At 45.8% G+C, this 24,583-nt stretch overlaps 2 protein-coding genes across 7 annotated transcripts in view; both read right to left on the reverse strand.

Moving 5' to 3' along the window:
- Positions 1-4,924, reverse strand: part of LOC142560164 (uncharacterized) — a 65,143-nt gene extending 60,219 nt beyond the window's left edge. For 3 of the 6 annotated variants that reach the window (XM_075672044.1, XM_075672043.1, XM_075672046.1), the window contains exon 1: positions 4,642-4,920. In XM_075672044.1, the coding sequence (XP_075528159.1) occupies positions 4,642-4,776 (135 nt within the window). In that variant the 5' untranslated portion in view covers positions 4,777-4,920. Of the gene's footprint in view, positions 1-4,641 lie in introns of all 6 variants that reach the window. The other 3 variants (XM_075672041.1, XM_075672042.1, XM_075672045.1) reach the window with 2 other exon arrangements.
- A 5,136-nt stretch (positions 4,925-10,060) lies between these two features.
- On the reverse strand, positions 10,061-24,523 carry LOC142560169 (tRNA (cytidine(32)/guanosine(34)-2'-O)-methyltransferase-like). The gene is made up of 10 exons (XM_075672050.1): positions 24,266-24,523; positions 24,001-24,070; positions 21,683-21,785; positions 20,101-20,179; positions 18,208-18,260; positions 17,542-17,595; positions 15,677-15,779; positions 14,488-14,565; positions 12,615-12,712; positions 10,061-10,632 (listed from the first exon to the last, which is right to left on the reverse strand). Exons 1-10 carry the CDS (start codon positions 24,384-24,386, stop codon positions 10,126-10,128), a joined length of 1,266 nt encoding a protein of 421 aa, XP_075528165.1. The 5' UTR covers positions 24,387-24,523; the 3' UTR covers positions 10,061-10,125.
- Positions 24,524-24,583: the final 60 nt, after the last annotated feature.

Consider the following 24,583-nt stretch of genomic DNA (forward strand, 5'->3'; position numbering starts at 1 on the left):
TAGGCCGATTGCGATGCATGTGCCGATTTAGAAGAAAAAGAATCGCAGTCTCAAAGAAAAAAAAGGTTTAGTAGTTTAGTAGAAATTAGTGGACAGCTATACGAAGTAAGGACAGTAGCTTTATCGACCATAGAATTTGGAAACATTGGCTTACTAACCGAACTAACGAGCATGGTGTCAACGCGCACGAGCAAACATGAACGCACTCGATGAGCACGGACGCTCGCCGTCGAAACGCTGGTGTGAGCAAGCGCGGCAGCAGCAGATGCGAACGGCGTGACCTTCCCCAGGTCTGTCGCTTCACAGCAAGAACGGCGAGCACGCAGCTCGCACAAAGGTGTGAGCCGTCGGCAGATCACTTTCAATATACGGCGCGCGCGTGGCCGTGCAAAATTCGTTGGCGGAGTCGCAACCGCCGCCCCTCCTTCACGTGCTGCCTGCTCCCTTTCCACCATATATGACGGGCGAGATTGAGCCATATGTTACTCTACGACTTCTACCGTTCTTAGCGCACGAAAAGGGACGCGGGACAGAAGTGCGACGCGGACACAGCGCTGTGTCCGCGTCGTACTTGTCCCGCGTCCCTTTTCGTGCGCTAAGAACGTAAAAGTTATGGAATACCAACATGCCCAAACCTGCGCTCTTTCAAGTTACTGTATGATAGAGCCGCAAACGTCAGTTCCCCTTGCGCCCGGTCGCCAAATGTGCGAGAACCGCGTGCAGTTGCATGCCGGAGCGCAACGCCGGCACCCACGGCCTCTCGCGCGAAGACGGTGCGTTTGCCCTCCGCTTTCTTCGCGCCTGGCAGAGTGAATAAACCGCGGTCGTCGGCTTCCCATAGAATGAAGAACCAACTGGCTTCCGTAGAATAAAGAACCAACTTTGCTGGCTTCCTTAGCGCGCTTTCACTCGCAAATACGGCATATACGTCGCGCCGCCACGGTGTTGTCACCCTTGGACTTTTCATACGAAACATCACGGCGACGGCGAAAATGCGTCTGGGGTATCCATATAATTGCTACCGCAGTAAAGACGGTAAACTGGCAAACAGCGCGCCAGTGTGGAAGTCGAACCGGCAGGCGGTACCATGCACGTACCGGCATGGTACACGGCCTGCCTCCTATGCCGGCGCTCCTTCTCTCCTCGGGTCCTCCAGGGCGCCGACAGTGGCGGCATCTATGCCGAGTACAGCTTGCAGACGCTCCCATCGTTCGCTCCTTTGGCACGCAGCGCACTGCGCGCCTGAAGGATTTGCTTGTTGCGTTGTTGACAGGATAGGTTCATAGATGAGTTACTCCAATAAAGGGTCAGTTTCCAGGCTGCACTGCTTTATTCCACTATTCCACTGCGATCACTTCGATTGCAGTGTCAACGGTGGAGGTGGTGTGCGGAATAGAAATAACGGAGCTTTTTTCTTTTCTCGAATGGCACCTTTTGATCAGCTTCATTTGGACTTCAACGTCGCCAAGAGAAATTGGAACATACGCTTTGTATGTGGATATTTACCTTTTACTTTTTTTAAACACAGACGTGGGGTCTAGGCTTTATATGAACTGATGGTGGTGTACTACTTCCATAATATTTTCTGTCAAAGGCGCGTTTGCTCGCACTACAAAAAGGCCTGGTAATGCATCGGGCCTTAATTTCTCGATGCTGTAATTCCGAAGGATTTGGCTTTCAAATTGGTCTTCGGCGAAGTGATCCTAAGATGAATAAGCTAAGATTTGGTATGGCACAACTTCTTGGGAAATGATACAAGGCACGGAAGCAAATATACGCCGCGACATTTCACGAATAATTTCGAAAATAAGAAATGTTGATGTGTCAGCCCGCCGTGTGCATGGCCGTAACAATTTTATCAAAGTTGAACGTTAAAAATGGTCTGGGTCACTGCGCGCTCCTTCGTTAGAGGTTTCTTTTACCCGACCTTTCCGCGTTAAAAATGTTTCAACCAGCTTAGATTTGCACGGCATTTTTAAACCAAATATAATTTCGGCTGTGTTTAGCGGACGTCTGCATTCTGATTTATTATGCGCGCACTCAAGATATAGCTGTCGTTACTGTGCCTAGGCATAGTAACTGCCGACTTTGGTAACCACCCCGCAAATACAAATACATGCACCAATGCGCGCTACATAAAAGCTAGACCTGCACCGCGAGTGACATGAACAGCGGCCGGGGTCTCAAACGATGAGAACCGCCGTTTTAGTGTCGAGTTCGTGAGCGGAGTCCAACTCAAACAAACAAAAATATGTCTAGCACTGCGCGTTACTTCAGTATGCAATACGCGTCACCGAACGGCGGGTCGAACTAACATATGAAGCGCAACTTCCGTGTCTGAGCCCAGCAACGGTTTCAACTACAACTAAACGAGTGCGCCAAGCGATGTGCGCAAAATCGTAATGTAGCCTGCCGAACCAGAAGCGTGAACGGTGAGGCTCAGACTACGTGAAGCACGGCTTTCGTAGCAGCGAGTGAACGTCCACAACTAGAACCGTGCCGACCGTTCTTTAGAGCGAAAAAAGGCTGCAGACGCTCGCGCTTCTCACCAAATCGTGCGAAAAAATACGAGTGACTTCTGATGAACGGCCACTTTCCTCACCAAGCCGCGGGTGCCGCGCATTTTCAAAGTTTGCCCGGCCGATCCTGTGCTGCCACATCTTTCGGCGAGCCGCGTTGCTTCTTGCGGATGGAATAACGAAAAGTATTTTCCCCTAGCCTCCTCGGTTGTTGCACCCATGAGCACAACATAGGCTAGGCAACGCCGCAATACGTAAACGGCGCCAGCGCCAGCCGAAGCGCTTCCCGCCAAAATTTTGCCGCCAGAAACCAACCGAAGCGCGACTTCGATGCGCGGGAAGCGTCGGCGTCTGCTACGGACCAAAAAAGCGCGCGCTAGCACGTGACCACGGCGCTTCGACCAATAGGAGGGCTGACTTTCCGGAGGCGTGGCAGGCGAGAGAAAGCGGCAAAGTTCAGAGGAAGTCGTTACTTTTTCATTCAGGGGTTTTAGCATTCCTACAGTTCTAGTTCTAAAGTACGTGGTCTTCTCTTATAGGTAGGTATAGTACGAGTGCGCTTTCGCGTACGTGAGATTCCTTTACAGCCTTAAAGGTCAGGACGTTAGCCGTACGGGACAAACTGTGCAAACTTCATTTACTCCGTACCTCTCTCTCTCTCTCTCTTTCTCTTTCTCTCATTTCGTGCCTTCTGGCGTCAGCACTTCACGTCAAACGGCAAACACAACCCACACTACTGCAAGTGAAGCCACAAGCCCTTAACGCCATCTCGTAACGCGCGATAAAACGCGCCAACTCGTATAATAGAGGTTCATTGAAAATTGGTGCAAGCGCACAAAGTGGTCCGTGATGTCAGATAATCTTCAGAACCGCAGCCCAAGCAGCAGACGTTTTCAATTCAACTCAAGTTTGCACCACCGAAATAGCTTTCCACACAGGTACCGGCGAAGCTTCAGGCTCTCGGGTAATTTCACGCGCTAACATAATAATAATATTTGGGGTTTTACGTGCCAAAACCAAAAAGAAAATATTCACAGTTTTATTGATGAAATATTCGCGCATGCAGTGGCCGAAATTTCGGTTGCCGTTACGTGTTTCGGCGACGTGACTGAATAAAGATCCACAAAACCCAGGACCTGAAAAATCGGTCGGCAACGACATACGCGTTCTGCAGGACTGTAAAATAAAAGTTACTCAATCAAACTACGTTTGCATCGCTTAAATCAGCTGTGCCCTACAGGGCACGCAAATAAAGAAGACTTATTGGTGTAAATACTACAATCGTAAACAAGCTCCAAACATCACGAATTTAACGATAAATTCTTTAAAGTTGGCAGGTACGCCGACGCACTGACCGCTTATGACGTGCTTGAATGTCGTAACGTAAATACTGCAAAATAAAATTTACCCAACACGTTTATGCAGGTCGTACGCTGTTAGCGAAACGCGATCGACATTGCACAATAGCGTTCTGCAGGTTTAACTTGCTGTTTCAGTTGCTTTCGCATGCTAGTAATTAGCCATTTAAAGGGAAAACTAGTCGTAAGAAATACATTAACCTGCGTATACACCTCCAGATGGCAACGTACTTCCGTCACCTATATCAAGCAAAAATAATAATAACAGAACGTTACTACTAAAAACACTGCGATAGTATTTGTGCTCGCCTGTGACAGGGCTGAAAGACGAACAGCTATAGCGCCCGTCATAAAGAACCACTGAGCATGCCGTGAAATAAGGAACAAAATAAATAAATAAATAACTAAATAAAGGCAAGCAAAAGACGACACGCGAAAAGCGGTTGCCTCCCGAATGGCAAGCTAACTGCAAAAGGTTCCGCTACTGCAGCTCTCGCAACAAACCATCATTCTCTAACAAAGCCGAAAAAACTGAGACCAAAGACATCGACTCAGTTATGCCTTCTTTGAACATGCGAGCTCTATACCGCGGCCGAGCGCCCAGTGCAGTTCGTTAAATCAAGCTTTTTTTTTTTTTTGCCGATTACTGCTACCCATGTCACGGACGAACAAGACAACTGCGCTACAAGACATTTCTTGTGTGACAAACGCACGCAAGAACGGCGACCGCCAACAGAGCAACGGCTTCTCGTCGGTAGACTCACCATTGTATCCGCTCTCCAGCGCGAGTCGACCACCGGACATCGCATCGTACAGAAGAAGCTCGGCAAACTGCGACACATCAATTCGCCATCCGCCAAGGAACACAGGTACAGCCACTCACTCCGTACCGAAAACATTCGTCGCGAGCCATGGAGACGTAGCCCGCCCTGTCCCGCGCTCTGTTCCCGCCAAAAATCAGCTGGGCGGGAAGCGCGAAAAAGGTCAGTGCACCCGAGCCCACGTCTCTCCGTCTCGATAGCGCCTACGGACTGCCGGGTTATCCCTACCCTATCCTAACTGTATATCGTCTGTTGGGGAATCACCCGTGCCTAGGTGACGCAATTCAACCAATTAGAGTAGGCGTGTGCGCACGGCACTCGCAGCAGCCGAGCGGCCGGGCCAGTGGCCGTACGCAGCGCGCTCCCCGAGCACAGGGACACGGCGTAAGGACCAGGGCTTGCCGGCACCGTTGGGTCCGCGGTGGCGCTAACGCCACGGCCAGGGATTCCCTATATACATGACCGTTGGCTCTTCGTTACGGGCGTTCTATGATGTTATTCCGCGGTCGGAGTTACGATGAATATTTCGATAAACTTGCTTTGTGTTCTTCGGACGATGAAATATTCGTTCGTCGCTGTTCGAAGTGTTGGTGCCATCGGCAGCCGTTCCGCGTCTACCTGCCGCGAGCTTGATCTATGTGGAGGGAAGAAATGAGATGATTGTTTTGAGCTGGTCTGTCTCGTAGCCATTTCTGCGTCTGTCTTGGGAAGGGAGGACGCCATGTTGACCATGTATCGTGTCCACATCGAGGGGCAGGCCAGCGCGAGCGCGGGCTGTTAATGTCCGTGAAGTTTTTAGTAGGCGGAAGTACGAGGTTTTGACTTGATAGACGACATATATTTATGTAAGAGCCAGAGGTGTGCGCGCCTGTTTGGTAAGTGTAATCCACGCGATTAGCCTAGTCTTCACGAGCGCGTCAGCGGCAACACTTGCCTTGGATCTGAAAGCACTCGTTCGCTTTCAATGATAGCTCGCTGGCACAACTTGTCGGACATCGCATTTCACTGCGGCTATTGATTTGCTTACATGTGAGGTTTGTGGAATACTTCATATCTGCGTGCCAAAGCTTCGCGAGCAGCACGTCGCTCGTAATATCTGATGCTGTGCAGTAAAGTCGCCACTTCGTACTATGAGTAATGATTTCGTGTTTGTACGTGTGTGCGCGAGCCACACACAGGTACGCCACAATGTCTGCCTTGAAGAAATACCACCATTTTACAATGACCTAACGTTTTTAGGGTATGTTTGCTTCACCTGTTTATAAGTCAGCACACATTAGTTGCGACGCAAGCGCAGAGTAACAGCAAAGCGTCGACAGGCGCGGGATGCTCGCCCGCCTGAGCCATTATAGTACGCAACTGCAGACGACCAAGTCACCCCATCATCAGCTTCGTTAAATTCCGCGTAGAGGATGTGCGAAAAACTGACACGAAAAGTATCGACAACTGGGCAAATTGGTAAGGTTGCATTGTTTACAGGCTGGACGATGTAAGACGACAGTCAGGGACTCCGTCGGTGATTGTGCGCTCGCCACGCGTGTGTAACAGCGCAGTTTTCAAGAATGGCTCGCAGTCAGCGCCGCGATTTTAGTCGCAATGCCGTGACGGAGGCAATCTGAGAATTAGGCTGGACACCTTCGCTGCAATGTTTAAGGCGTGCAAGTTGCTAAAAGTCTGACGAAGGTGATTAATAGATTTTATTGGTACAATTAAGGGCCAGGTATGGCCAAAGAGTGCCAAACAAAATATATTAAATAAATGGACGATAGTAGAATGTGGCAACTGTGAGAGTAGTGTATCAGAATGTGAATGTTGCATGCAACATGGCTGTAGAGATCACTAAAATTTAGTCGCTGTAAAGCGGGTAAAATGTACAGGCATTAAAATAATAAAAAAAAGATAAAATGATGAAGGTCTGCGCAGGGAAACATGATGGTGGTAACTTTGAAATAAATGGTGATGGAGAAAGCAGCTTTAACAGATTCCTCTGTGAAACGAAGTAACACGTCGACAACGGGCAGATTGGACACAGCTGAGGACAGTCGGTGAAGTCTCGAGGACGTCACCCCGATTCTTCCCCCAAAAATCATCTTGCCGCCAATGCTGCTGAGCAGAAGGAGGTCCCGGGTTTGACTCCCGGTCTCGGCGGCTCCAAGGTGGCGGAATGAAAAGCTAAGGTGAACCACGTTTTTGGTGCACGGTGGTTTGAACGTTGCACCCAATCACTCAACCAATCGATCGGTCAATCAGTCAGTAAGTCAATCAAACATTCAATAAATTATAACCATATTGCGGCTTCGGCACCTAAAATCACATAATCCATTTAACGTATCTAATGACCGTCAGTTCAAATTATGAACGGAACAGCGAAGAGAAACTGAAGTGATAGGGATAAACTGGGAAACGCGACGCGCACTCGCAAGATCGTTACAGTTTAGCAAATTGTTCTTACGCAAGGTCGCCGCTCAACTGCGAAGGTCTTCTTACGCCAGGCCTTTGTGCACCGGCCTGAGTGAAAGTTTACAGTCCTGCGCATCATCCCCTGTGTGCACAGTGATCACTCTCTCTTCTTTCCTCATTCTATTCCCCATTTCCTCTATCGCCAGTTTAAGGTAGCAAACCTGATACCTTGTTGACTCTCCTGCCTTTCCACTCCTTTCTTTCTCTCTCCAAAACCAGACATTTTGGGTATTGCTCAAGAAAATTGCTCGAGAAAATTGTAGAGCAACATGAAAAATCTCAGTGCCCTGCCACTCTGTGAAAAAGGATGACCAGCGAAGCTGTATATGCGGGCCCCTTAATGGCAAACTGCACCTCCGTCGCGGGTCGGCCCGGCATTGCGCTATCTTGGGGATCGGCCCACGTATAGGGAGTGCTTAACGCCTGCGTCGCCTCTGCGCCGGTCGGCTCGGTATTGCGCTATCTTGGGGATCGGCCCACGTATAGGGAGTGCTTAACGCCTGCGTCGCCTCTGCGCCGGTCGGCTCGGTATTGCGCTATCTTGGGGATCGGCCCACGTACGGGGAGTGCTTAACGCCTGCGTCGCCTCTGCGCCGGTCGGCTCGGTATTTTGCTATCTTTGGGATCGGCCCACGTACGGGGAGTGCTTAACGCCTGCGTCGCCTCTGCGCCGGTCGGCTCGGTATTGCACTATCTTGGGGATCGGCCCACGTACGGGGAGTGCTTAACGCCTGCGTCGCCTCTGCGCCGGTCGGCTCGGTATTGCGCTATCTTGGGGATCGGCCCACGTATAGGGAGTGCTTAACGCCTGCGTCGCCTCTGCGCCGGTCGGCTCGGTATTGCGCTATCTTGGGGATCGGCCCACGTATAGGGAGTGCTTAACGCCTGCGTCGCCTCTGCGCCGGTCGGCTCGGTATTGCGCTATCTTGGGGATCGGCCCACGTACGGGGAGTGCTTAACGCCTGCGTCGCCTCTGCGCCGGTCGGCTCGGTATTGCGCTATCTCGGGGATCGGCCCACGTACGGGGAGCGCTTAACGCCTGCGTCGCCTCTGCGCCGGTCGGCTCGGTATTGCGCTATCTTGGGGATCGGCCCACGTATAGGGAGTGCTTAACGCCTGCGTCGCCTCTGCGCCGGTCGGCTCGGTATTGCGCTATCTTGGGGATCGGCCCACGTACGGGGAGTGCTTAACGCCTGCGTCGCCTCTGCGCCGGTCGGCTCGGTATTTTGCTATCTTTGGGATCGGCCCACGTACGGGGAGTGCTTAACGCCTGCGTCGCCTCTGCGCCGGTCGGCTCGGTATTGCGCTATCTCGGATATCGGCCCACGTACGGGGAGTGCTTAACGCCTGCGTCACCTCTGCGCCGGTCGGCTCGGTATTGCGCAATCTCGGATATCGGCCCACGTACGGGGAGTGCTTAACGCCTGCGTCGCCTCTGCGCCGGTGGGCTCGGTATTGCGCTATCTTTGGGATCGGCCCACGTACGGGGAGTGCTTAACGCCTCCGTCGCCTCTGCGCCGGTCGGCTCGGTATTGCGCTATCTCGGGGATCGGCCCACGTACGGGGAGCGCTTAACGCCTGCGTCGCCTCTGCGCCGGTCGGCTCGGTATTGCGTTATCTTGGGGATAGGCCCACGTACGGGGAGTGCTAACGCCTGCGTCACCTCTGCCGCGGGTCGGCTCGGCATTGCACTATATTGGGGATTGGCCCACGTATTGGGAGTGCTGAACGCCTGCGTCACCTCCGCGGCGGGTTGGCCCGGCATTGCACTATCTTCGGGATTTTCACACATTCATACATCGCACCGACCGTCTGCAACAGAAAATGCTTCTCGTCCTGCAACACACTGCAAGATTTGCCTGTGGTAATTTCAAACAGTGAGAGCAAAGCACCTCGCAATGGGGAGGACTAAGGCCCAGTATGCTCCCAGTCTACTGAGCACAGCCAGTCTCAGATGCCACTTCCAGCCACTGCTATTTTTATAACGCACTGCGAGACAGGGCTACTGTTGGTCATCGCACTTCGAGAAAAGCGTCTGGTTGCGAATTCAGGGTGAGATTTTACAGCGATATCTTTACTACTCCATGTACAAACCGAGTAAATGCCTGATTCCGTAAATCTGACCTTCAAGCTCGGCCAAGGTCAAACTGGGACTTAGCCTGCCACCAATGGCAGCTGCTGCGTATGGCGTGGGCGCCCATATCTTGAAAGCAATCTGCAATGTGGACAAAGTGCACGGTCGCATGCACCTAATTTTCAAAGTGACCTGCGATGTGCACAAGGCGCTGGTAGCTTCGTATACGCTGTGCTTTCAACGCTTAGTTCATGCAGAAGCGAGACGAAGCATTAGGGTCTATTCGCTCACTGCTGCTGCCACTCTGAGTAGCCTCTGTGTGTTGTCTTGTGGCGCAACTGTAGATGTAGTATTTGCTGATGGCGCCGAGTAATGTCAGAGTCCTTTTCCAAAGCAAGAAAAACTGTGATATCACTAGAGAAACTTGGTTTAACTGCGTAAAACCACGGCAATTTCTTTCTTGTATAATTCCTCTAAGCTTTTTACAATGCCATGATCAAGAATGTCAACACAGCACCGCAATAGTTCGGCCATACTCCAGTGACATGAAGACCTCGGCAACACAGAACCATAAATTAATTCACACTGTAAATGTTTATGCGCCTATGCCCTATCCCTGCATCTTAGGCATAAGGGCTGTGCACTGTCCATGATATGCACTAGCTGAGACATATGCCCTTTTTGTACAACTTTTGTTATGCAATTTTTTTTGTACAATTTTGTAACAGTGTTTGAGAGTCTCAAAACTCTTGCTAAAGACTACAAGTTAAACATCACTTATCATGCATACTCAAGTTCCCCAAACCGAAAACTTTCTTATCAATGAAATCTAATCTTAAGGCACTTTGCCACCTTTTATTTATATATAAAGATAAATTCTGAATAAGTCTACATTAGTCACATTTGACATCCAGATCAGCGATGGCCGAACGCACAGCCTCCAGCACTTCCTCGTCCGCCTTCAGTACTCCGTCACCAGAGTTGGCTGGCCGCGATGTTGATGCACTGGCACCATGCAACGTCTCAGCCACTTCACTCTTCACCACAAACTTGCCACTGCTGAGGTCGAGTTCAGCAATGCTCGAGCACACAGCTCCAGCAAACTGGTCGCCCGATTCACAAGGCAGTGAAGTTGAAGGACCAGCTGCCAGCACAGCCTCGACCAAGTCACCTGGCTTCTGCGTGGATTCGTCATAAATGAAGTCCAGCACACTGATGTTGGGACACAGAACCTCCTCGAGTTTGTCGCCGGCTGTGGCTCCGAGAGAAGTCGATGCACCAACATCCAGCACAGTCTTGGCCAACTCATTACGCTTTTTCATGGAGTTGGCAAGCTTGTACGGAGGGTCTATTGGTGGCTGCACAGGCTTGCAGAACTCATAGCCCTTGTCCTTCCCAAGCTGCACAAAAGAAAGACAGCTTTCTGTGTTTCACGCCCATTTTCATTTTCAAATCATTTTCGAGCAGAAAGGCGTAATGACTGGAAAGCTAGGGAAGTTATGTTATAGAGGTAACCAGATGTTCTGTTTGATAAAACTAAAGCAAGAGGAACAACATTAGGGTGAGAACAATACAGGTGGGCAAAGCGCAGTCACAAGGAAGCTTTATTTGTTGAACACAACATCAAACTTCTTTACTAAGGGGATGAAAATGAAGTACTTGTACAACTATAATGCTTTCTTTCATTTTTTCCCCAGGCTTCCCAACATGACAGACTTCGTGTTATAGTAGTAGCCTTGCTTCCAATCACGCGATTCTCACCTCCCCTCCACCACCTCTCAATCTAGCAAATTTTACCCTTCAGCATAAGTTCAGCCACAAGCAACTAAGCCATGCTGAGAACCCCACGTTCCACCTTCCAGTGCAAGGAGAGTCCTGGGGATTCTATTCTGGACATTGTAAAGTTCCGTTATAATGTTGAATTTGCAATTTTGTGGCTCAGTTTTTTTTCTTTCTTTTTCTTTAACCACAAGAGTGGTTTTTCTCTAGGCCTTTAGCAGACTTCTGTTTCACAGAAACTAAGTTAAATTCTTAATTTATTTGGCTCTTTCTGCAACTTTAAAGCAAATAGTTTTCTCTGGTTTTTTCACTCATTGTCATACTTGAATCGGCACATTCATCAGTGAACACCAACTAGCTCTTTGAGACGCACATGCTGTCGTGCGAGAGCTTTGTAGTGTCTAGAAGCTTTGGAAGGTTTAGATGCTGTAGTCAGTGGCAGATGCGTGTCCTGCTTCTCTGCCACTAAATATATTCTTGGCTTCTGTTCTCTAAATGTATTCGGCTTTCATGGAATATACATTTCAGCCTCACATGACATACTTGCAAACCTATTTGTGTCTACCTTCACTGTTCCTACGGCACTTGGAAGCTGCGGATTCTGTAGTACCTAGTTTAATTCTGAAATCAAATTGGCTTAAACTTTTTTTTCTTCAATGGCCCTGCACTTCTCGACACCGCACAAGCCATGCCAAAATGGCGGCCGCTGCTATGGGTGGTGCTTAGAGGGAGCAATATCAATTTGAAAATTTTGGCTAAAACGTGTGCACTCTGGTTTTGTGCATAGCATTATATTGGTCCCTGAGAATAGTTAGGCAACCATGTTATGGTCCCTTTAACCATTTCTCTTCAGTGTCTCACTTACACCTCAAGCAGCATTTCCTGTGCACAAAATCGCATGGTGACTTCCACGCTACCACTACATGTGCCAGGCGCATGAAGTGAACAGTTGTGCAACCACACAAATGCCGCCGCTCACCACAAAACTAACATTGCCAGAAAACAGAAACAAAGCGCACCTATTAAAGCAATCTGTTTTCTGCTCCAAATGATTACTGCCCAGGTCATGGCAGAAGCAGGCATCACCCATTCACTCACCATGCTAGGCCTCAAAACAAGGGTAGCCCAGCCATGGCATGCATACATACTAACCCGTATGGGATTGGTAAATTAAAAGGCGATTGGCTGGAGAGATTAGATGCACTTGCGTTTTGTAACATTCTCTGGCATTGGCTAGAAGCCCTAACCCACATGAAAATGTGTCTACCTGCGTGTCTTTCTTCCACTAACATCATGTCAGTGTTTCGCGAGCAAAATGCACCTTGCAGGTCAGCTTTCAAAGTCAGTTCGCAGAATTCGTAATTCATTTTTTCATTTGTCTCTTGTGGTGGAAGGAGGGATGTTACCTCCTCCCTAATGTTTTATTTATGAGCATGCTATATTTGCGTGAACATGGTACTCAGACTGTGCACATGTTCCCACTGCCTATATGTAGCTCTATTGTGTAAGTGATCCTACCCCCTTCATTCACCCCTGACCTGGCCATCCCCCCCCCCCAACACATGTACACAAAGACTCTAAACAGCAGCCAACATTCACTCACCTCAAGAGGGTACGTCCTGTCAGAGTCAAATCCATCAAGATCTCCACAGATGACAAATGGAACCATGGTTCTGTTTGGCTCCTCAATTGTAACTTTCACTGGTAATCGTAAAGACAGGAGAGATTCATACCACAGCAAAAATGGCCAGAGTCAAGCCTGTAGATTCATTGTAAACATTTTAAATGAGTAAATATGCAAATGCACTTCCTATCCCGACAATATTATCAGCAGGAGTTCCAAGACTTGAAATGTCTCACTCACTGGCCAATATTCCTTTCTAAATTTGTGTACATTTTCACGTTCAGGGAAAAGAGTATGTATGAGTGGAAAGAAATGATGATGTTATGGAAACAATGATGGGAACATAAAGTGGCCCGACTGTCGCATCCTGCAACAACACAGCAGTTCTCTGTGCGAGCTCCTGCCAATTCTAGTGCAAATTATTCTATGGTGCTTAAACCTCTCAATGCTCTAGTATAACTTAGTTGAGAAGAAAATGAGCGAGCTGAGGAAATGTAAAGGCTAATATTATCTTTTTCTCTCTGGGTTCAAATACTTTTGCACTTCAAGTTCAAATTTGCCGAGCTGAGCGAAACGCTCTTGCATCTGTCAAACTAAATCAATAAAACTTGGCGCATTTAAATGTAAATATCAAATTTTAGTGGCTCACGCTTGCAAAATGGATGCAAATCTCAATAACTAAAATACCAAAATAGCGGCGTTATGAAAACAAACATGTTCAGAACCTCATAACTCCACAAAATGAAGACGTTGCAGATCAGTGAAGTCCCACTGATAAGAGATTTTTGGAGAGAAAAACATTGACACCTTACGTTGCAGTTTACACACATTTGTTACTACAAAAACAGAATATAGGTAGACCCTTGGCTTTGAGGCAAACGAAACTGGAAAAAAAATGTTATTGAATGCCGTTAAATACATATTACTTCATTCCATCCAAACGCTTATTCGTCATCACAGACAAAAACCGCATGTGAGCCATCAAGGTTCTTGTTTGGGGATGGCCGCTAGTCATTCATGACATACAAAGCGCCTAATCAATAATGTCTAAGGCATTCGTTATGCAGGACATGTGCAACACAAATTGGGTAGTCAGTGGCACGCACCGGGAACCTAAGGTGCGTGCAGGCAATCGCTGCAGCTGACTGCAGCGGTCCTTATGTGACTGCCAGCTATTCACTCGTTTTGATGGTTCTAACTTCCATCAATACCCACTTCAGGTTTTTTGCACCATGTTCGCAGAGTGCGGTGGTTGATGAGGACTCTCTTTTGCACTGCCACTTTGCCTTAACAAACAGTCATCCTCGCATGTCATGCCTGCCAGCTAGAATTTGTAAATTTCAACATGTTCCATAAGGCAATTTATCAAAAAGTTAATTAGTGAATTTTTTGTTAATTGATCAATTATGCAACCAATTTCTTATGCAAGTAATATCCACCTCTTTGAGTTGACCAGCTCATAGATTAAATAGTACTACTTGCCACTGGCAATTTTTTAAAATTTCATAATGTTTAATAATTATCACCCTGTATAATGATAGCTACTAAAACCATGACAATGCACTGAAAAGAAATGAGCTCGCCAATGGCATCGTTAGAAGGTGAAAAGTACCATCAACGAGCATAGCTTGTCTTTGGTCGTTTTACCAGAAATGCGCAGACAAACCTAGCTCGTCTAAGGCATGGAAGGGGTTAAAATTGCTTGAAACATTTGCGCAATTCAAGCATTTAGCATTTATGAACATGCATACATAGAGAGGAAATGAAAATGGCCTCTGAAAGAAAGCTTCCCTCTAAAAGGGAGTGGCAATCAGGATCAGACATGCAAGATCACCATAAAAAATGCACTCACAATCTTCCAAGGAGCCAGTGAACATGAATGGCTTGTAACCTTCGGGTGGAGAGTAGCGGCGACAGACTACAAAAGACTCTGAAAACACACAGGCCCCTATTAATGCATCTGAAACTGCTTAATTGCTAACTAAGGTAGCATTTGGCTGCTGGCAGAAAATTAGACGGAAAGTAAATCAGTCCATGAGGCTTTGCTATAGCAAAGGAACGATTAGATGTTGAAAGCAGAAACATTGAAAGTAAGGCTCTCATAAGTGAAGAGACTTTTTGTCATTCTTACAAAAACCTCTTAATTCAGGGCCTGCATGCCATGTTTCCAGAATCTGCAATAAATTTTCTATGCAGCCATGCAACAGACTCTTTTTCTTAATGCAAAAATGTGTTTATTTGCATTGCAGATTTGCCCAACAAATCAGTAAAAAAAATGCACATAACGGTGCGTGCGTGTAGAGTGTACTTTCATTACTTGAGTCATGTCTGTCTTTTACATATAAAGCACACTGACTGCAAAATTGACTAAAGTGACACCAGCTCTGCAAAGTGCCTTGCTAGAAAGATAGCTTTACAATGACTAAAGTGGTCAATAAAAGGAAATACTGTAGACTTCTGTGAAGTTGACTTCGGTTAATCTCGGCTGAATGTCCTGGCCGGCATCCACACATTTCTATGGGCCCAAAGCTTTAGGCCGAAAAGTGCACATAGGACAAAACAGCCTTTGAAACATTCACATGCTTTGCTGCATAACACAGATATATTGCAGCGAAGCTATTATTTAAAAAATGTGTAGCAAAGCTGACTTAGGAAAACCAGCAACCATTGTGCACCAATTCTTCCTAAGAAATGAGGTACACATTAGATTTCTGCTTTGTTTAGAGGCTTTAACGCTATATATAGGTTAGTTTGCTGCTCTGGACAAATATAAAGTGGGCAAGCTTTTGATTCGGGGGCGTGTTCAAGTCAGGCAAATACTAGTGCCAAATGAATCAGTGATGTGTTTTGGCATTTATTTTTTCTGAAGCTTAATTCGAGCCGCTGGATAAATCAATCAATTTTAATGCTCCTGTAAAAGTCGAATTAACAGAAGTCAACTGTAGCATACAACAATTTACTCCTCCGCACCCCATTTTTAGATCGGCACTAAAGTGGTTAAAAAAGGCAGAACGGTCCGCATCACTTTGGACAAGCCATACCTATGCTGGAGTTGCGGCTGCTCCGGGGCTTAGCAACGGTCACATGTTCAAAGAAGAGTTTCAGCTGTGCATACAGCAGGGTCACATCCTTTCCTCGAAAAATCTGACATCAGAAGAAAAAAAAATTATTTGTTTACAGCCCATATTGAAGCAACACAGTGTTGTGAAAGGTACCAGACAATTGTACTACAATATGTGTTTTGTTCGAAAGAAGTGCTTACACAAATTTTCAAAATTTCAGAAACGTTTAAAAAATTATATGTAGAAATGATGGTGGGGAAGCCATTTTAACTTGATACAAAAGTTGTTCTCTAAATGTAAGACCTAGCATCATGGACATTATTGTAGCACCATGACACAGAACAGGATTTGCTGACACTGTGTTTATAGAGTTTGGATTTTCCTATAACACAAGATAATGACAAGTTAAAAATGTCATGCCAGTACTTCCAAATTCTGTCTTGCAATGTAGTGCAACAGGACATTCACAATGTAACAACCAACTAGCCCGACGGAGCACTGCCAATTTTCACCACTTGCCCTCCCCTTAATGCACCACCTAAGTTCAATGCGCAAGCCTTTTTCAATTCTGCCCTTGTTTAAATGCCATTGTGACAGCTAGAACTTGCAACAGTGACATTACGCTAGCCAGCAGAATGACAAACCACCAAGCCACCATGACACATTAAAAAATAATTTTGTTACAAGGCTAATGAGCAACTTTACTCTGATACATCCAGAATCTTACCCAAAACACTTTAACATCTTTAAAGAACAATATGTGCATGAAATGGCATACATGTCAAGCAGGGTATTTTCTTCCTTAGCACTAAATTTTAAGGAACATACAGAATCTCTAAAAGTATTTCTTGCAGCTTTGTTTAGATTACTTTTCAAGCACACCAGCCCTCATGGCCCACCTTTTACTAGCGGCATTCACATGCTGATGTGAGAGGTTCAATCCCTGTATGAAGCGATTGTATTTTAATGAGAGTTTGATACAAAACTGATTATGAATGGAGACAAGGGTAGAAGTTAACCATGCAAGATGGTTAAAAGTAATCTGGAGTAGACTACCATCATGGTGCCTCTTTTTGAACAGGCATTGAAAGATTCAAAAAGTTTGCCCTTTAACAGTTGCTATTTTTTGCCAAGAATGGTCTCGGAACAAATCATTTTGGAATACCGACCTCACCAGCTGCCATGGCAGAAGGTTATGGATGCACCATTACAATTCTAAAGGACAACAAAGCTGCACAAGCAAGTTTAGCACCGACTAGCATTAACTGTGATCCTGTGCTGCGAGACTGTGATCATGTGTCTGTACACTCTCTACTTTCGTCTTATCTTTCAGCCTCCCTCTGCCCAAGTCCACGGTGAAGGATAGCGTAGTGTATTTCTTTTTCTGGTTAACCTCCCTGCCTACTTTTTCTTTTGTAATCTCTCTTTCTCTCTCACTTGCCGAGAATGGTAATAGAAGATGTCAGAAGAATATTTTGCTCCAGGCTGCTGTCTACACCTTCCAAAAGGGGAAAAAAATTGTCACGAAATGCTATCTCATCCTAAAATATCTTAATGACACCACAAATTTCACGGCCCTGTCATGAACCACAAGAGGAGCCATGATTGACGATAAGGTGACCTCATCTAAAGCATGCTAACAACACCATAAAGTACATGAACCTGTCATAAACTACAAGGGGAGCCATGACTGGCAACAAGGTAAGCTCATCATAAATAATTCAGGGGTTGAGGGAAATTCCTACGGATTGCATACACTAGTTACATCATGGTAATGTTGTTTATAAAGTATACAGAGTGGCTGTTTTAAATATAAAAGCATGCAATCAGCACAACCATGTTACCTTGGCTATGTAGGTGCCACCAGTCTTCAGGACATGCGTGGTGATATTCAGGGCCTGAAAAGTTTTGAGAATAAACTGTTAGCTACCTGTTAGCACATGACTGTGCTATTGTTGCAGCCACTTGTGAACAGGCCACAGGCAACAAAACTCTTATTGTAACAAACTACCCTAAAAATTCACGCAGAAACTCCTCTGGGAGTCGTCGAAGTATTGTGCCATTTGCTCATCTCCATGCAGCCCTGTGTCATTACCAATGTTATGAAACTTGATGTGACCAGTATAAATGACAGTGCTGCGGCGACACAAACTGCTGCGGACGGTGGCGCCAGGTGCACTGATGACATTCCTATCATTACAAGCCGTTATCACTCTTCAGCGTCTCATCCATCCATGTCGAACCATTATGAATTGTAATCAGCCATACTCCAGCGGTGGCTGTTATGGCGTGGTCGTGCCGGCTCCATCTTAAAAGCAATCTGTGATGGGGACAAAGAGCACTGACTGCCAGTAGCTTTGTGAGCACTGTGTTCTTACCACTTAAGTATGCCTGTGCGAACTATGATGATAGGAGGCATTTACTGAACAAGAAATTTTTATTTACGTATCCCTGGCAGTATATACTGACACTCAAAAGCTGATGCCACTGAGAGATACATGAGCCCTTACCGACAAAAGTAGCTCAGCCTGAATATACTCATCAATGTCGTGGAGACCAGTAACTGTAAAACAACAGAAAACAAAAACATCATGACTTCACAGTCACCTACTCTGTCACATGCTGTTTATCAGCACTTTGGCAAACTATAGAAAAATGATCGGCAATAAGAAAAGGTAGTGTTTGTAATCATGACCTCCAGTTCTGCAATTTCTTTCATGGTTAAATAAAGATGTGCCTCTAGGAGATGGGCAATCTCACATGAACAAGGACATGAAAAGTAATGCAAGGCATGCTATGGTGTGCTTGGAAAAAAGAGAAAAAATATTAATTATGAGTTTTCATGTCCAAAAGCAATACAATACAAGGGCTATCGGAGATGCACATAATGGAAATTATTGTTGATTTCTACCAGCTGGTGTTTTTTAACATGTCTCTAAATTTAAGTAAATCAGCATTTTTGCATTCCACCCTTATCGAAATGTGGCAGCTACGGGCGGGAATCAATCCAACAACCTTGTGCTTAGCAGCACAATGTCATAAACACTCAAGACACTGCAGCGGGTAAAGGGGAGAGGTCTAGGCAAGCTACCAAGACACTAAACTCAAACATAAAGTCTAAGGTGACTCAACTGTTTGTCATAACTTAACCACCACTGAACACAGCTCTAGACTTAAAATTACCCCAGAACGAAGAGCACACAACAACATCTGGTAAACAGGCACCTGCATATTTCATTTAAAATGTTTGAAAAAAAAATTTTAAGCTTACTGCTGCACTGTCCTTGCTCAAATTTCACAGAAAGATTGCATTTTGATGTCTTCATCGTTCAGTGTAACAACTGGCACAGTTAAGTGCCTAGTTTTAAGAAGAAAAAAAAATGCTAAGTTGTGTTCGTTTATGGGGATGCAAACTGCTACTATGACGGCGCTAGCATAAACTTGTGTCGCTACCTGCCGGCAGCTGCGGAGAGCGGCAGTTCAGGGAATGTTGCCACATGTTGCCTGCTCCCCTGGAACAAGCCGTATCACATGACCACCCTCCCTGATCAGGTGCTTTTTCTGGCTGCAGGCAGGTGCAGACACAAGTCTGCGCTGGCGTTGTATTGGCGGCAGCAATTTTTCTCACAGATGAAAGCAGTTCCTCATTACTTCCTTAAAGCACAGGCAAGTACCTGTGCAGAATGTTAGATTAATGACATAGACTTCAACATGCAATATTTCTGCGACATTCGAGCAGGAACAATGCAATGGCAAATGCAAAATCTTTTTACAAATATTGCAAGTGAAATAGGTATGTCCCTGTATGTCAGAACAAAAACCCTGTGCTAGGCTGGAAATCTCGGAGTCTTCCACACTAAGCAAGCCAGATGGTGGGACAGAGACCTCCATGCAACTAGAAGTAACAACACAAGGCTCTGAAGAGGTAGCATTATTACGTCCTTCTGAGGGCAAACCCGATAAATTTGGCCAAAGTGCATTTTCTTTTGGGCACAAATACAATGCAGTGAACATTTTGTTACTTCTGACAACTCCAGAACTTATGCCAGCAACAGAGTCTTGTCAGTTGCAAAGAGGTTGCAACAAATGAAGCAGGGAATAGGCACAGGACAAAGTGTGTTGTCCTGTGCCTCCTTTTCGGTATGTTGTGTTGCACTATTTAAAAAAAAAAGAGAAAGCTCTCCTTAATTTTAGCCTTTAGGACAGGTGAATAGTATGCTTTAACAGAACAGATGAAAAGTATTCACAAGGCTCATGCTGGTTCAACACAAATCCTCTTTTAAGTGTAGACCATGGACCATGGCATGTAGACCATGGACCATGGCATGTAGACCATGGACCACCTGTATTTGTTGCATCATATGCACCTCCACTGCGCGTGGCATGTGGTGCCCTTTACTCACCATCTGGCGCCCCGTCACAGACAACCAAATCTGCCTTTTCACCCTCAAAGTGGCTGATGATCTTCTGAGCTGTCGAGACCTAGTCCAATGCAATGGAAGACAAAAAACAGAAGGAAAGGACTATTGAGAAGTGAAAAGCTTGCTAGGCAAATGCTAAGGCTTCCTCTGCATACAGCGGGTCATTGATTTGCGGTAGCTACGCAAAAAAAAGTGCACATGTGTGCGGCAGTTAGCATCGTTGGCTACATGTTGTACAGCGCTGTGGCGAGATGCGAAAACAAAAGTACAGAAGGGAACCATGTCTTTCTTCACTTGCACCCCATCTCGAACTTATTTTTTATCATCTTTCATGTGGTATGCCCATAAATGGGAACTGTTTCACTGAAATTCAATATGGGCACACTGTATCGAGTACAGCTTTGGAAGCGGTCAGGATTAACGGTGAGCATGACAAGTAGCATGGTAGCCCTACCATACTTTTACATTCTCGGCTATGCGCAGTGTGTAGGCAATAGAAGGAACAGCATCACACTCTTTTTTTTATGCATCATGCAGCAGCACCATGCAACATTCGGACGATGAAGCTATTTGTCATGTGCTCCTCTGTTCCCTTTCATAACTATGACAATAGTAGATCCAAAAATGGTGCCTCATAGTTACAAGCACTAACAGAAATTATGCCATTTGAAACTTGTTGCGTACGTATTAAGGCACTGCTCATAAGATACGTGTAAAAAAATATGTTGCTAAGTGCCATGCATGTTATTCACAGAAGTGCTGGATGGCAGCACCACTATATGGACATGTAACAGCTTCTCTTTTTTTGTGTGTTGTTCTTTATATAAAATATTCACAAGGGGCAAACTTCTGAAATGGCTTTGCTGTTTGTAAGCATAGAGCATGTGAAATGGCTGATCTCACTACATCAGAGTCAGTTTTACAGTCCACATCTATAGACACAATGAAATTCAACAAGAACACTCATCAAGAACAAATATTATTAGCCTGTTCTTGTGCTGTCTGTCTTCAATGATGCCAAAGATGCAAGAAATGGGGTATCTGCTTATTTGTCAGAGTACCTAAAGTGTCTTTACAGCATTACAGTGGAGAGGGGGAGGAGAACAAAGAAGAGGGAGAAGACAAGCAGGTGAATCAATGTGCTAAACTAAACTAACAGCAGTATTCCAAAATAACTGTACACAACTCGAAATCGTACTCGGGGTCAAAGATGGAAACAGAAAAAGTAAACAATGCTGTGCACAAAAATAAGGCAAAAAGGGGAGAATTAACTACTAAGAATCAAACTGACCATACATACATCCACCAATAATTAAAGGATGAAAAGAATGCTTCAACTGAGGCTGATGATGACAACAACATCCTATGGCAAACGGTTCCAACCATGGATCATTCTTGGGAAACATTACACTTGAAAAATATTATTTTCTTTTGCTTCTTATCTGTAACTTTTATAGTATTGCTGGCGAAGATTTGATTTTACCAAATATTTACTAGAAATACTTAGCCGGTGTCTGAAAAGAATGTGTAAGTTAGACAAATGGCCCGCTTCCCACCTCCTCACCTCAGTGATGTCTCCCTGCAGCTGAATGACTCCTGGCAAGGGTGCCATGGCCTGAAGGTCCACGGCCACGATTTTCACGTCATCTGGATTCTCAGCGTTGCCTCTAGGAGGAGGGAGCAGAAATTTAAACAACAGTCACACATTATTATGTAAATTTTCCATGCTATCTTAGAAGTTAAAATCTTTGAACAAGAATGAATGACTCTTTGTGTGGTTCGCTTTGTGGCTCTTGTCCCTATCTGTTTAGCATTTGTGTTGGTTTGAGTATTTTGCACTAACACCCACTAGTTAACGCTTGAATCCCTAGTCGTTTAGTCGCCCAAGATCTAATCCTTTATGTCATGTGCTCATCTAAATGGCACTAAACCTACACATTATGAAGCTAATACCAATGTACTATTTCTTTTGAAATCTGTTAGGCTCCTGAAGAAGATCTCGTTAGTGCAGAAAATTTCAATCTAATGACAAGCTTCTCCTCCACAATTTACACTACCGCCAAATTATGGCAGTAACGACATCATCCCGTGACATTTCAGATTTTGCACCCTTTTCACAGTTACAGGTCTTTCTTGAACAAGCCTGGCAGGTTGAAATTTGTGAACACAGAATAAGCCTTCCTCAAATATGAACAGTTAATCAAACCTGATCACTTGTTTCCACACATTTCAGCATGTATCACAGGGAGCTTCTTCAGCAACGGAAGGGTGGTGTCACAACCCCTCTTTCATATTTGCAATGTTAAAACGCCAAGCTTCCTTGCCCACAGCTAAAGCTACCTGCTTACGTTCTTATAATCTATCAATCTAAATGGACTTAATAGGTCTATCCAGTTCATCTCCACTCGTTGAACCTTTTCAGGAGGTGGTTAACTGTGCCACTCATCTCACAATGTAAACAGCATAACATCTGCATGTCACCATTTTTTTTCACAAGAAGCAATTTTTGTGTACAATGAGTTTACAACACTTTCAATACTTGGAAGAGAATGAGTACAGGCCTTGTGCACTCTGTAAAGGAACAACAGGCACTGAACTGGTCTGAAAAGTGCACGAGATGCAAAGTACAGGGCGAATCTTGAACTATGAACTTGGCAATTATGGTTAAACCTTTTCATTGCAATGAATTATTTTTTTTTATTGCAGTTATTCAGGTGTCACATGAGCAGTGGCGTAGCAACAAGGGGGGGCCGGGGGGCCCGGGCCCCGGGTGCAAGTGGCCAGTGGGGGAGTCATATATGTCTGAAGACACCCGGAAATTGTCGATATGCTCCCCTTCCTCGACTACAGCAGGGGGGGGGGGGAGGGGTGAGGTGACAGAAGACCTATGGGCCCTGGGTGCCAGACGACCTAGCTACGCCACTGCACATGAGCAGAATCAAGCAAATGTCAGTGCCAACATACCCATTCCCCTTTTTCAACAGTGAAGGGAATCGCAGACTTGACTGTTCCAACTAAGACAGCATTTGCATACGTATTTCTCAGGAATTGGAAGGTTCCAATATTTGGGTTACAATTTTCAATCTATGCCAGGCCCTACTTGAAAACCAACTTAAAGGTGCATTGGATACAACTTGGCTCTCTAGCCTGAATGTAATTAACATTTTTATTATTGTTATAACGCTTTCAAGGAAACAATTCCTTTTGCTATTATTACATATACAGTCAAATGGAGCACCACAGGCCAACTTAGCGTTCACTAGCCTCTAGCAGGTGCAAGGTTCTAATAAGCTTGGAGTATCCTGGAAGCTGCAGGTACACAGGAAATGAATGTTCTACAACAGCACGAGATGTGAAGGCAACAGCAAGGATGAAACACTTAACAGTCGCTACTTAATCTTAAACACTACCAGGTTAAAAGCACATAAAGTCTTTAGCTAGCTGACTTTAAGGAACTCGGGTATAATGACTATCCTCTCTAATGAAAGTCGCCTCTTCTTTCAGGTCAGATGAGAGTTAAAGAAAATAATGAAGTGCACATAAATGTTAATCACTGATAGCGTCTTACACCTCAACGCCACAGTGTTGCTATGGGATGGAAGTCTGACCAGATTTAGTTCTTTAAAGTGCCCTGATATCTCAACATACGAGAATTTCTGGATTCTGCTTACATCATGATGCGGTCGCCACGACCCGGAATCTAAGCCGCGACATCGGGCTATGTAGCTAGCACAACACTGTAGCCGCGAGGCACTGTAGTGGGCACACTGGACATTCATGCAGAATGTTAATGATTTTTTAATGATTTTTCGTTTGCGGGCGTAATTCTTCAGCGCTTACAAAAACAACGTAAATTAATCAAAAGAGGCACACAAAACTCACCGCAGTTTTCTCGACAGGACTTGGCTCCAGCTTCCAGGTGCGGCGCACAGGTCGACAGCTTTCGTGACACCTGTACGAAATGCTAGCTGTCAATGAAAAGCAGTTACTACTAACTTCAAAACACGGCTTGGACATCGCTACAAGCAACGCCAAGCTCTCAGAGCTCTAAGATCGTCAAACAGCATTCAAGTATGGCGCCTTGCTTTTCATTCTGAATGTCTGTAGGGAGGACACTGTCACCGAACGAGAGTCAAAACGAAGTTACCTGTGAAGATGTCGAACTCTTCGTTGATCTGCAGCAATTTGAACGCGCTTCGCGCTCGCCAGCCTTCTTCCTTGGCCAACCGGTAGTACACGTCGCGCTTGTCTTTTGACGAGCGGCCCATTTTTTCGTAAGTTGAGCGGTCTTCGAATTCGAGCAAACGCAGCGAAAACTTACAGCCGACGAATGGAAACGACCCACATCACCTAACCGCAGCACACAGGGCACGCGGTCGCCATTTTGTATAACAGCAACAGAATAGTGGACAGATGGAGCGACATGTCACGAGCTTTGAAGCCGGTGAAGCAACTGACCGACTGA

This window comes from Dermacentor variabilis, chromosome 10, assembly GCF_050947875.1.
Source record: "Dermacentor variabilis isolate Ectoservices chromosome 10, ASM5094787v1, whole genome shotgun sequence".
NCBI classification, from domain to species: Eukaryota; Metazoa; Arthropoda; class Arachnida; order Ixodida; family Ixodidae; genus Dermacentor; species Dermacentor variabilis.